At 38.2% G+C, this 12,134-nt stretch overlaps 2 protein-coding genes across 4 annotated transcripts; one reads left to right on the top strand and one right to left on the bottom strand.

The window, feature by feature from the left end:
- Positions 1-1,464: 1,464 nt before the first annotated feature.
- LOC127810134 (pyruvate dehydrogenase E1 component subunit beta-1, mitochondrial-like) lies at positions 1,465-7,156 on the top strand. Of its 3 annotated transcripts, none has more exons than XM_052349408.1 (15): positions 1,465-1,627; positions 1,796-1,851; positions 1,940-1,993; positions 2,864-2,944; positions 3,030-3,056; positions 3,149-3,211; positions 3,417-3,503; positions 4,487-4,612; positions 5,146-5,279; positions 5,377-5,449; positions 5,558-5,623; positions 5,864-5,902; positions 6,015-6,139; positions 6,321-6,435; positions 6,763-7,156. In XM_052349408.1, exons 2-15 carry the CDS (start codon positions 1,798-1,800, stop codon positions 6,829-6,831), a joined length of 1,113 nt encoding a protein of 370 aa, XP_052205368.1. In that variant the 5' UTR covers positions 1,465-1,627; positions 1,796-1,797; the 3' UTR covers positions 6,832-7,156. The 3 variants fall into 3 exon arrangements, with proteins under 3 accessions (XP_052205368.1, XP_052205369.1, XP_052205370.1); XM_052349409.1 differs by having other exon boundaries at positions 1,793-1,851; XM_052349410.1 differs by lacking the exon at positions 1,465-1,627 and having other exon boundaries at positions 1,653-1,851.
- A 1,877-nt stretch (positions 7,157-9,033) lies between these two features.
- Positions 9,034-10,629, bottom strand: LOC127809446 (NAC domain-containing protein 83-like). The gene is made up of 3 exons (XM_052348234.1): positions 9,968-10,629; positions 9,576-9,865; positions 9,034-9,476 (listed from the first exon to the last, which is right to left on the bottom strand). The coding sequence occupies exons 1-3, from the start codon at positions 10,164-10,166 to the stop codon at positions 9,195-9,197; spliced, it is 771 nt and encodes a 256-aa protein (XP_052204194.1). The 5' UTR covers positions 10,167-10,629; the 3' UTR covers positions 9,034-9,194.
- Between the last annotated feature and the right edge of the window lie 1,505 nt (positions 10,630-12,134).

The raw sequence follows: 12,134 nt of genomic DNA, 5'->3' as shown, positions 1-12,134 counted from the left end.
AGTCATGCAAAAGAAGAGAGTAGAAAGCAAAAGAAAGTGAAGGATACAAATTGCAAGCAAGGGCAAAGTGATGGAAGGGTAAAAAAGTTTTTTGGTTTGAAAATGGCATATACATATAGGTACACATGAGGATTATAGGTGGGAATGGAGGAAAAAGAGAATACGAATTCCAAGAAGTAATCATGCCCCCCAAAAGTGGGAAACCCAAAAGACGATAATGATGGTTGAAATCACGTCACCACATAACTCTATATGGGAATTTGAAAAAGCAAGTGGGACATTTAAGTTGATGCAAAGGGATGTCCAAATTCAAAGAAACGTTCATTAATGATTCAAAATAAAAAGATATGATTGGAAAAATGTGTAATTTTGTGATGGAGTGCTCATGATGTTAGGAAAAATAAATAAATCTAAATTGGCAAAAGGGTCACATCATCAAAGTCACGCTAGAAGTCAATGCCTAATTTACTTTTGAATTGACTTTGACTAGACAAGTAGTAAAGATTTTAGACATTCATAAGAACAAGGACTCTAGATAAAACATACCTATAAGAAGTTCAAAAGTAAAATAAAATAAGAGATCCCATTCTAGGTATATAAGATAACACTGAAATACTTTCCAAATAAGAGATGGATGGTCATTTCAAGCACAATCCAAGCAAAAAAGAAAAAAAAAAAAGAAGATCTCAAGGACCTATCAATTAAATCCCTCACCAGGTGACAATTCTATCCATTAAGCCCTCAATTCAGGGCAATCTCTAAGATTTAGAGGAGTAAGTTTATACCTCAGATAGAGAATTAGAAAATGGACATTCCACTTGATGCCATCTAACCTAACCTCTATAAACTTAGATTAAGATAACTTTCACTAATCTAACAATTTCAATTTAAGTCAATCTTGAATTCAAAAAATAGAAAGGAATCAACTAATCCTTTAATTCTTTACGATATGGACAGATCAACTTATTCTTATCATCATCATTACAAAATTTAACTCGTGAGGTATAAAAAGACCTTTGACATTCAATTTTATTTTTATAATTTTTAATTCTCTCAACTTTTTTATTAACTTAAATATTTGAGTGGTGTCATCTCGACTAAACTAAAAACAATTATTTTTATTTTCTTTCTATGCAAGAACTCTTACCCAAATCAACATATTGCATAATCAAAATATGGCCTAAATCAAACAAATTGAATTAATAATTAATTCTTACGCCATCCTTCAACATTCGTTGTACAAATGAAAATTTTCTGTCTGTCACGTTCGTTATTTTGTTTTGAAATGTTATTATTTTTAATATAAAATATATTAATTACACTCTATTATAATAATGTGATAATAAAACCACGCTACAGAGTGGGAATAGATGTGGCCGCATCTTAGCCGTCGATCTTCCGTGAAGATCCATCCAAATCCGTGAAAACCATATACTTTTGCGGCGGACTATGCACGTGGTGGCATAAGAGGCAGCCACGCAGAGAATTCTCTTGACTCTTCTGCTCTCTCTTTTGTCGGAAAATCACAGTTCAACTGGTATTGTTTCCGGATCACTCTGGAAGGAGAGATTGTGTGTGTGTGTGTGTGAGAGAGAGAGAGAGAGAGAGAGAGAAGTTTTATAGAAAGGTATCGCTACAAAACACACCGCCAGTTTCTTGTAGATTCAAGTTTAATGTGTTAACCATGCAAAAGTGGATGAATCTTTTTGTTCTGGTTTGAATATTTCCTTGTAAACCATCTTTGAGATTTCTAAATTGTTTCTTCTTTCTGGCATACATTAACTGCTGTAAGAAGAGATGATGTGGGGGATTCTAAGCCCAAAGGTTGGAGCTGGGGGGCCTTCAGTTCAAGTAATATTTTTTTCTTTAAGTATTTCCAAATTTTTAATCATCAAGTCATGTGTTTTTCCTCTGATTTTATTATTAACAATCATTGCAGAGGACGAAGACTGCAGTCGCAGTGTTGAGAAGTTATTCTTCTGTATCCAAACAGGTATCCCTGGGCTGGATTGGTATAATTTCGGTTTATTCTTTCTTTGTGTTGTTACATTTCATTTTACAAGTTTAGTAATATCTTTTATGCAGTTGGGAGATGTTAGTTGTTACAGAGGAACCCATTATTGTTCACAAAATGTGCTTCTGCAAAAAGGGCTTTTAATGTCGCGTTTCCTCCTCCTTTATGTGTATATTCACAGGGTGTTAGGTATCGATCTTATACCACTTGATGTGGAATAACACAAATGCAGAAATAAATTGTTACACCCACACAATATCAAAATCAGATACACGGAAATTTAACGTTTGGTGGCAATGTGGATAATGAGATACAAAAGAGATAAAACATCTAACTCTCAAGCCCAAAACCCCAATAAATCCAATTTCACAGAGATTCACCACTATTTACTGCACACTGAATAATAAAATATGAGGGCCTATTTATACAGAGAGGACAGGTGATAAATCCTAAGTTCTTTGATCTTCAGATGGATATAAAAATCCTATCTCTATGATGGAGTTGATCCAGTGAATTAGAATTCAAGGCAATCTCAACGTAGGATATGCAGCACATGCTATCTTGCAAGTGTAAGTTAAGGTGCTAGGATTGTTGTTTCAATTGCTTTGCTGATTGTAACATGCCAAAGGGTGATGAATATTTCTTGATATGTAAGTAAACAAGTTGAAACACAGGAAGCATTTAATTTTATAGATAAACAGTCCTGTTTGCAGCATTACAATTTTAGCTAGAGAGGACAATCTAAGAACTTTCTTCATATTTGTGTGTACCTCCCCTGGCAATGCCACCTTTTGTTCTTCTACAACTGATATTCCCTATCAGGGGGCTTATAAAAATTAATTTGGGCAGATAACTGTAAGGCATGCTCTAAATTCTGCCCTTGATGAAGAGATGTCTGCTGATCCTAGAGTGTTTCTAATGGGTGAAGAGGTAATGAATTGGGAATTGTTGGGTGCAATTTTTTTTTTTTGGTTTGGTTTTCTTCTTTCATGATGCCTCTTTTAATTTATTGCAGGTTGGAGAATACCAAGGTGCATATAAGGTTCTTCCTCACTTCCTCGTTAAATAAGATCATGTGGATTCTTTTCCATGATCTTCCGACCTGCTGACAGATTTATATTTCATTTTCCATAGGTTTCAAAAGGCCTCTTGGACAAGTATGGCCCCCAGAGGGTTGTTGATACGCCTATTACGGAGGTTGGTCCTACATTTATCTTATCTATGCTTGATCCTTTTTGTCAGTTTCATCCTTAAACTTGCAGAATAACTCCATTCCCCCTTTAGATTAACCTTTTTCTTTTCAGGTAAAACTTACACATTGATGACAGGCTTTTTCTTTCTTTATATCTCTCATTCTGCTATAATTCTTGTGTCTCATGTGTAAAAGTTCTTGTTCCTGCAGGCCGGTTTCACAGGTATTGGAGTAGGTGCTGCTTATTATGGCCTTAGGCCTATAGTGGAATTTATGACATTTAATTTTGCAATGCAGGTAAGAGGTCTTTTATTTTCTGTGCAAAACAGATGATGGATTTTCTGATATTTTAGATAATGTAGTTGGACTTCTCATATGGCTTGAATAGTTCATATGGTGGCATCTGAAAAATAATCCTTATTCAGGGGATGCCTTCTCAGTGTTGTAACATGCTATGTTTCAACAGAAAAATTCGTGGACTTAAAGCCAGCGTGCTGTGTGCTAGTTGTATCAGCCTAGAAATAATAGAACTTGCATTATAATATGATGTGAAAAAAACATGACTATGACACTGAAGAAAGTTAGACAAAACATGCTTAGAATGTAAAATTAGAACAAAAATATGTGTATCCATCAACTTATTTCAGAGCGTGACCCCAGTTATAAGCATATTGGTCCTGGTAACTGCAATTGAACTAGAAAATGGAGCTAAATTTTGAATAATGGATGACATTATCTTATAGCAAGTGAAATTCTGGAAAGACACAAATACACGATAGAAGGTTTCTAATTATTTTCTTTCTTTTTTTCTTTTTAATTTTTGTCGCTTTTGAAACTGTAAGGAATCCATCATCATTGGCTTGCCAGCATTTTGGTTCAACAAAAAAGAAGCTAATCATGTTACCATCTTCTTCTTGATTAACTTAGAAAACAGAGGCCAAAATAGAAAAGTAAGACAATTCCATGCTTCCTTTTCTATTCTTCCTTTTCTTCTTGATCATCTTCTTCTTCTTCTTATAAATCCAAGAGATCAGAAATAAGTATAACAATATTTTGATTGAGAAATATCCTAAAGACAATTCCATGAATAGGTAATTCAAAGATTTGATGATGATTAAAGGCATCCCTTCCATTTGCTTCCATTGCTTTTGAGCCTTGACTAATAGCTAGTTAATGTTTTTTTTATCTCACAACATGCTTCCAGTTCAGTTTCTGTTTGTAATTTGTTGGGTGCCTGCAGTTTATGTATCCTGGTGATCACAATTTTGATTGTGCTGCAGGCTATTGACCACATAATCAATTCAGCTGCAAAAACAAATTACATGTCTTCTGGCAACATAAGTGTACCCATTGTTTTCCGAGGACCAAATGGCGCTGCTACTGGTGTAGGTGCCCAGCATTCACAGGTCTGATTCCTATCTCTCTCATCCCCTGATGGTTCCTTTCTTGTTTGTCTATTTTGTGAAGAGACATGTTACTAAGTATCCTTTCTACTGACAATAACTCTGTTATTGGACCTACACAAACTGGTGTGTTATGAAGTTTCTCAAGTTTTCTGTTGTTGAGAGGGAATGCTTTTTTTTGTTTCATTCAGCAAAGTTAATCCAGGAAATGTTACCTTTCTTGGTACTGCAAGGGGAACAAGTGCTAATGTCTCTCTGCAGCTTGTAGCGATCTTATATTTTATCATGATGGTTGCACTTTGAGTACTAGTTAAATAGTGGAAGATCCAAAGATGCTAAAATTTTATGTCATTTTTCTTCTGGAAGTCATTATCTAGGTTCAAGATCTTTGTAGCTTTGTCTCCAAGATTTTATTGTATGCAATATATTTGCCAGTAGTGAACATGAAGAGTTCTTTGTTATTACTTTCGTGTTAGCTTTAATGACGAAATATCATTGACAAAAGAATATTTGATGAGATATTTGGAATGCCACAGTGTTATGCAGCATGGTATGGTTCCTGCCCTGGGTTGAAAGTTCTTGCCCCATACTCGGCAGAAGATGCCCGTGGGCTACTGAAAGCTGCCATCAGGGACCCTGATCCTATTGTTTTCCTTGAAAATGAGTTGCTGTAAGGCCTGGATGCAGTATAAAGTTCAAGTTGGTCAATCTGATAATTAGCCATGTAATTTTAACACAATTAACATATAAGGTGACTCTTGATTCAGATATGGCGAGTCCTTCCCTGTTTCAGCAGAAGCTCTTGATTCCAGTTTTTCCCTTCCAATAGGGAAAGCTAAGGTACACTTCTCCAGCTCAGTCATAATTAAAGTTTCCCGCATGACAACTGCTGTTCCTACTTCTGTATTCTTGGTGCTGATTTTCTTCATCACTTCTGTCTACCTCTAGATTGAGAGAGAAGGAAAGAATGTCACAATTACGGCTTTTTCAAAAATGGTTGGCTATGCATTGAAGGTTTGTCTATGAAACCCCATCTAAGTTGGAAAGAATGTCTCAATGTTTGTCATTTAGATATATAAAACATATTGTTGCTCGTTCTGAGAGAGGACAGTTCTTTGGCATTCAAAGTGCACAAGAGGTCACATTAAGCAAACATGAGGGCATTATACGTTGTCATTGCATTTCTTTCTGTTTCTTGCTTGTACTGCCTTTGGGTTATAATCATAGAATATTTTCTGGTATTGTGATGTTCAGGCAGCTGAGATACTTGAAAAGCGAGGGATCAGTTCTGAGGTACAGAAGATGCTATTAAACAGACATTTTCACAATTTTGCATGCTTATGTTTGATGAGATCTCAAGATCCATCAGTTCTAAATAGGTTACTTGTCCTATGTTATTCAACAGGTTATAAATCTCCGCTCAATCAGGCCACTAGATAGGGCCACAATTAATGCTTCAGTTCAGAAAACAAATAGGCTAGTGACCGTGGAAGAAGGTTACCCCCAACATGGCGTTGGTGCTGAAATATGGTGAGCTATTCTGTCCCAATTAGTTTTACCATCAAACGTTTTAATCACTAGTCATAATTGAAGGTGTACATACGTGTAACACATGAATGCACAAATTCTAAGTAATTGTGTATCCTGTGTTAAGTACGGGTAAGCGGTCAGATATACCCTGTATGTATGCTAATGTACTTGTTTTAAATAGTGCATCAGTAGTGGAGGAAAACTTCATGTATCTTGATGCTCCGGTGGAAAGGATTGCTGGGGCCGATGTTCCCATGCCTTACGCTGCTAATCTTGAGAGAATGGCTCTCCCACAGGTAGATATCGCTCTCATTCTTCATCTTTGGCCACTGAAGTCTAGATTGTTTATACCCAGGGAACCCAATCAAGCACTAGAACTGTTAGTCCGGTGCCATGGCTAGCCCTATTGTGGCATTTCTTGAACTTCACATTTTTTTACCATTGAGTTGTATATCATTCCTCGATATGGATGGAGGTCTAGAATTCATGTAGCTAATTCCTGATTGTGGTTGTTGAGTTCTACTTCGTCCCAGCCGGATGGAAGCTGAAACCGCACCGAAGCAATAGTTTTCTGCTGCAATTTGCATCGATCACGTATTTTCTTGTGTTTCCAAATCATTTAGGTTGAAGATATCGTTCGTGCTGTCGAAAGGGTATGCTTCAGATCACCTCCCATGGCTGCAAATGCTTGACCCGAGCACAAGGGCCTGAGATTTTCCCTTGTCCATTTGAGATAAATTGGTATAACCCAGATATGGAGCTTTGGTGTCTGCAGTAAGCTAGCATTCAGTTGTATGTTCTCTTTTCTCCTTATTGGAGAATATAACAGCTTTTACGGAGTTCTATTGCATAAAATGTTGTATAACATTGATACCATCCGTATTGTTGTACAAAATATTACCATGTATAATAACCTCAATAGGGATATTTAAAATATAAGCTTGTCAGGCTGAGACTCAGATTTGACATGATTTGGGTTCATGCCGAGGTCGATTGATGGTATGATTATTTCAATTGCATTCGTGTTTTATGTACCTTAGACAATATTGCGCGTTTGACAGTAGCAAATTGAATGAATATTGAGAGATGTCATGGTCATCAGTTGCAGAGATGCCAGACGCAACCCGCCTTACTTTAATACATACTTAATAAAGAAGCAGGCATACATTTACAAGAAGAGTCCCTTCTTGTCCAAAGGAAGTGGTCAACCTTTGCATGATTGATGGCACCCCCTTTCACATTCCCTGTCTGCCAGCCTACATCTTACATCATCTTACAGATGTTTCAAGAGATTTTGAGTGAGAAAGCTCAAACTCATAAGAGGACCAATTTTAACTTTAAGTTTGAATTCCTTTAGAATTTTGAAGTTAACCCTGTTTGGGTTAGGGTAACATAACATTAAAAGAGATAAGCTCATGGGTTCAAGTTGTATTTAAGTCTTATTATTGCTCGAATAATATAGCCATCTTGTGAGTCTGACCTTCAATTATTCTTACACCATACCATATATATATATATATATATATAATTTACAAGTTTAACAGTGCAATAAGAAGTTGGGTGCCAGTGCCATGGCCATGGCAATCTTGCGATGAAACTGATGTACATTAGAGAAAGAGTATCGTGGAGGAGTTCAACAAGGAAGAGTCTGAGATGAGACCAAGCCACCGTCCCAAGAAAACTCTGGTCGGCAATCTTCATTTCTATATTTCCCTTCCCCCCCATTGTTGTCAACCGATTTATTAACTTATTAATGATTGAGAATTAATTAATTAATTAATTAAAGCACAAAATTAAGCGCTATTATATGCCGTCCTTCAATCTGCCGGACGTCCACTTGGTGCTTGGCTAGAGGGCTTTGTCCCACCTCAAGTGTAATGTGACAAGCTATGGTTCCAAAACAATACTAATTATAAAGTGTTGGATGATTGTGATTAATTGTCAATTCACGAGCTGATTCAGCTTTCTTTATATGTGGCATTGCTTACTTTATAAATGTGGTATTAGAGATCACAAATGTGGCTAGTGGGTCAACTATAAGTGATTCGTGTGACGTTTTGCATGTCAGAATACTTACGCAACTAATTTGATTAGGTAAAAATAATTATATAAATTTTAATTATTTAATTATATTTTGTTCATAATTATTTTTTTTTTTACAAAATTATTATATCTAAATCTCTATTCTCTCTCACGATAAAATGCCATTTGAGACACATAGTGGTATTTTTACAAACATTTAAGATCAGTTTTGGTTTATGACCTCTTTTCTTCATAAAAATCTGAACTTTAGGTGAATTTTTTTAGGAGGACAGTAAATATAATAAAAAAGAATATTATGTCAAGTTTTAAGTAAAAATCTGTATAACGGTACGTACACGAAAAAACATAAGAGGTTCCATGTGGTGAGCTCATACTTAATTAGTATTAGCCACTATATTAACACCTGACTACATTGACGGTTGTCTGATAAGCTTAATTTAGTTGAAGATTAGAGAGTGGTTGGAAGGTAATCCAATAAACTAATCCCATGCATGTGTAGATAGATAAAAGGGGAGAGAGAGAAAAGAGAAGAGATTCCATTCTATGTGCGAGGGAGGAATCTGTACTGTGGGCTGGTTGAATGAGCTAAACTTGCAAGAAAATGAAAGAAAATCTTGTGGCCAAGAGAGAAAATCGGTGGCTTCCTTGCACAAGGAAACGAGACACGAGTTTTCCCCGGTCTCTCTACCCTCACCAACTAGTCTTGTGAATTCGAATTTAGTTAAGTCTGTTCCCTCATCGAACAGAGCCCACCTAATTTTCCTACTTCCGGCATTGCATTTTCCTTCGCTTTCTCGGCTATTCTGGAGGCAAAGAAAAAACTTTCTTTTTGCAAGAAGAAGAAAAAGAAGAAAAAGGAAACAACTTTGCCATTAAATTGCAAGTTTAGACGGACAGAACAAAAGGAAACCATGACTGTTCTTTAAAACTCTGCAACTAGATTACAACGCACTACTATTAACATGAGTTGGGCGGATTTTTCTTGATTCTTGGAGAGACATGAAAACTGGTTTTAAGGGAAACTCTTGCTAGAGGTGCCTTCTTCATGGTCATTTGGTTCGTCATGAGCAGAAATGTGGGTGACGCCACTGGAACCGGAGGACGAGGCCTCCGCAGGCACCGACGCAGCCGCCGGCAGGCCAAGTTTGAGATCAGTCCTCCCGTTGGCCAACAGCTCATAGAAAACAGGCTTGAACGGGCCGAAATTCTTGTATTTCCTGATCTCCTCCTCGTTTCTGTTCAAGGCCCTTTTCTTCAGGAAGATGCGGCAGATGACCCAGTTCTCCACAGGTTTCTGCACCAAAAAAAGAAAGAAAGAAAGAAAGAAAATGTGAGGATGCGAAACCATAAATTTCGTACTGGTTTTAATGAATTATACGACTCTCTGTCGTACAGAGCTGTTCAGCGAGAGGGCGAGAGTGGCGATGGCCTTTGGTCCGGCCGGGCCGAGGCGGTATTCATGCATGACCCAATCGGTCTTGGTGCCAGTCGGGGGCTTGCCCCGGTAGAAAACCAGAGTTTTCTTCATCCCCACAACCCCCTTGTTCTTGGAACCCACAATTTGCTTGTCGGTTCCAGTGGCCTTCCAGTACCCAGAACCGGTGGCCCTGTTGGACCGGTTCCCAGTTGGGTACTTGGCCTCCGTCTGGCTGAAGAAGTACCTCTCCTCCCCGGTGGAATTGCCTGAGTTAACACAAAGACAAAGACAGACACACCAGAATTAATTAAGATTAGCCACAAGTCGAGGAGGAGGAGAAGAGAGCTTTCAGTTTTCAAGGAGGGTACCAGGCAAGTCCCAGGGGTCGGCTTTGTGGACGTCGAAGTCCGGGATGACGGCGGCCGGAAGGGGGGTGGAGAGCACCTTGGGCTTGAGATAGTGAAGGAGGAGCTCCTCGTCCGTGGGGCAGAACCGAAAGCCCGGGGGCAAGCGCAGGCGAGTGAGGCCATAACTCGCCGGAAAGCCGTCTTCCTTCGAATCACCCATCAAAACACTAAAAGAAGAAGAATAAAAAGAAAAGGAGAAATTGAGAAAAGGAAGAGGAGATGGAGATGGAGATGGAGATGATGGGTACGTGAGAGAGAGGGAGGGCTTTATAAAGGGGGAGCGGGGGAAGCGGCGTTGTGGCGTGAAAGAGAAGGAAATTGAGGCAATAAAGACGAAACGTTTTGGGCTGGTAGTGCGTAGTAGTGTCGCAGAGAGAGAGAGAGAGAGAGATTGGGATCGGGACGAAATAGAACAGAATGCATCGCTGGGATTTTGTTTGGGCTGGCTTCCTGACGCCCACCCACCCCTCTCTATTTAGGCCACATTTACAATTTGGCAACTGAAGGGGAGGATGTGTAGAGGTGTGGTTGGATGGTGGTGGATTGGGATGAGCAGAGGAGAAGAGAAGAGAAAAGAGATGAGCGTGAGTCGGTGGGGGAGAAGGGCAGCGGCGGGGGATTGGGTTTGGCAATTTTACTTTTATATATATATATACATATATTGACATCATAGGGGAAGCAAGTTGAGGTGGAGAGTTGGAAGAGGAAGGACGTAAATGCATTGTGAGGTCAGTTGGAGAGAGAGAGAGAGAGACAGTAAATGACAGGAGAGCCCCTCGCCTCTTGCCGCTTGCCGCTTGGGGGAGTGACATTTTCACTTTGTAAGCTTCTCCGTTGCGTGTTTGATAAAATAAAATCTCATTCCTCCTTGCATTTTTTTGAGTTCTTATTAAATTATTATTTACATATATACATACATGTTTTTAAATAATAGGCAAACTCACTTTTTGATGGTATCATTTGGTAAAGCTTTTTAATTTTTTTTAATGCTCAAAATGGCTACTCACTTTAGGAGTGGAGTTGCCATTGGAACTTTTTTTTTTTCTTTTTTTTCTCATGTTTTTATTCTCAAATCACCTTCTCACTTGAATTGGGGTTAGGAGTGAGTCCATTCTCATCTTTTTTTTTTCACATGTTTTTATATTTTTTTATATTTTGATTCTCGTGTCTTCTTGTCGTCTAAGTGAGAGAAAGAATGAATAAGAAATTACAATATATCGAGGATTATTTCTCATGTTTTCGTTATCGCATCTCCTTGACATGTGGATAAGGGTTGAGAGTGAGCCATTTGTTCACTTTTATGAATATATTGAGGATTTCTTTCGTTACTCGCATCTCACTCACTTGGTGAGAGCAAAAGCAAACCACTTGTTCACTCTAGTAATGGTGACATATTATGACTTCCTTTCCATGTTTTCGTTCTCACGTCTCATTGCCACGTGGATACGGGTAAGGGTGAGATGTTTGCTCATTTTAGGAATGTATCAGCAATTCCTTTCCCTTCAAACAAATATCTCTTTGTCGCTTAGGTTGGGACAAAGGTAAGCCGTTTGTTCGTTTTAGGAACAATAATATATTCGAGCTTGTTTCCCATGTTATCATTTTCTCATCTTCTTGTCGCTTCGGTCGATGATAGTGACATATTTGATCCCTTAAAGAATATATCAAGGATTCCTTCAATGATTTCCCTTTTGCATCTCCTTGTTGTATGGGCGGTGGCTTGTCGTCTAGGTAGTGGTTCACAACGAGGGTGAGCTACTTATTTGCTTTATGAGTAGTAATACAATAGGGATTGCTTCCCATTTTCTTGTTCCCATGTCTTTGACGCTTGTGAATGGGTAAGGGATGTGCCATTTATTTGATGTCAAAGCCTGTCGGGGATTCTTTTCCATGTCGTTACATCTCCTTGTCTCTTGGGTGAGAGTATTTGTTCGCTTTAGGAATTATAATATGTCAGGTATTCCTTCCCATGTTTTCGCTTTGACATATCTATCTCTTGAGTGGGATGAAGTTAGCAAATCAGGGTAAAACATTTGTTCGTTTTAAAAATGGTAACATGTCAACGATTCCGTTCCATGTTTTCATTTATGCATCTTCTTGTCGCTTGTGCCAAGTATTCCTTTCTACT

This window comes from Diospyros lotus, chromosome 9, assembly GCF_014633365.1.
Source record: "Diospyros lotus cultivar Yz01 chromosome 9, ASM1463336v1, whole genome shotgun sequence".
Classification (NCBI taxonomy): domain Eukaryota; kingdom Viridiplantae; phylum Streptophyta; class Magnoliopsida; order Ericales; family Ebenaceae; genus Diospyros; species Diospyros lotus.
The sequence above is the reverse complement of the archived record's forward strand: the minus strand, read 5'-3'. Positions and strand labels throughout refer to the sequence as shown.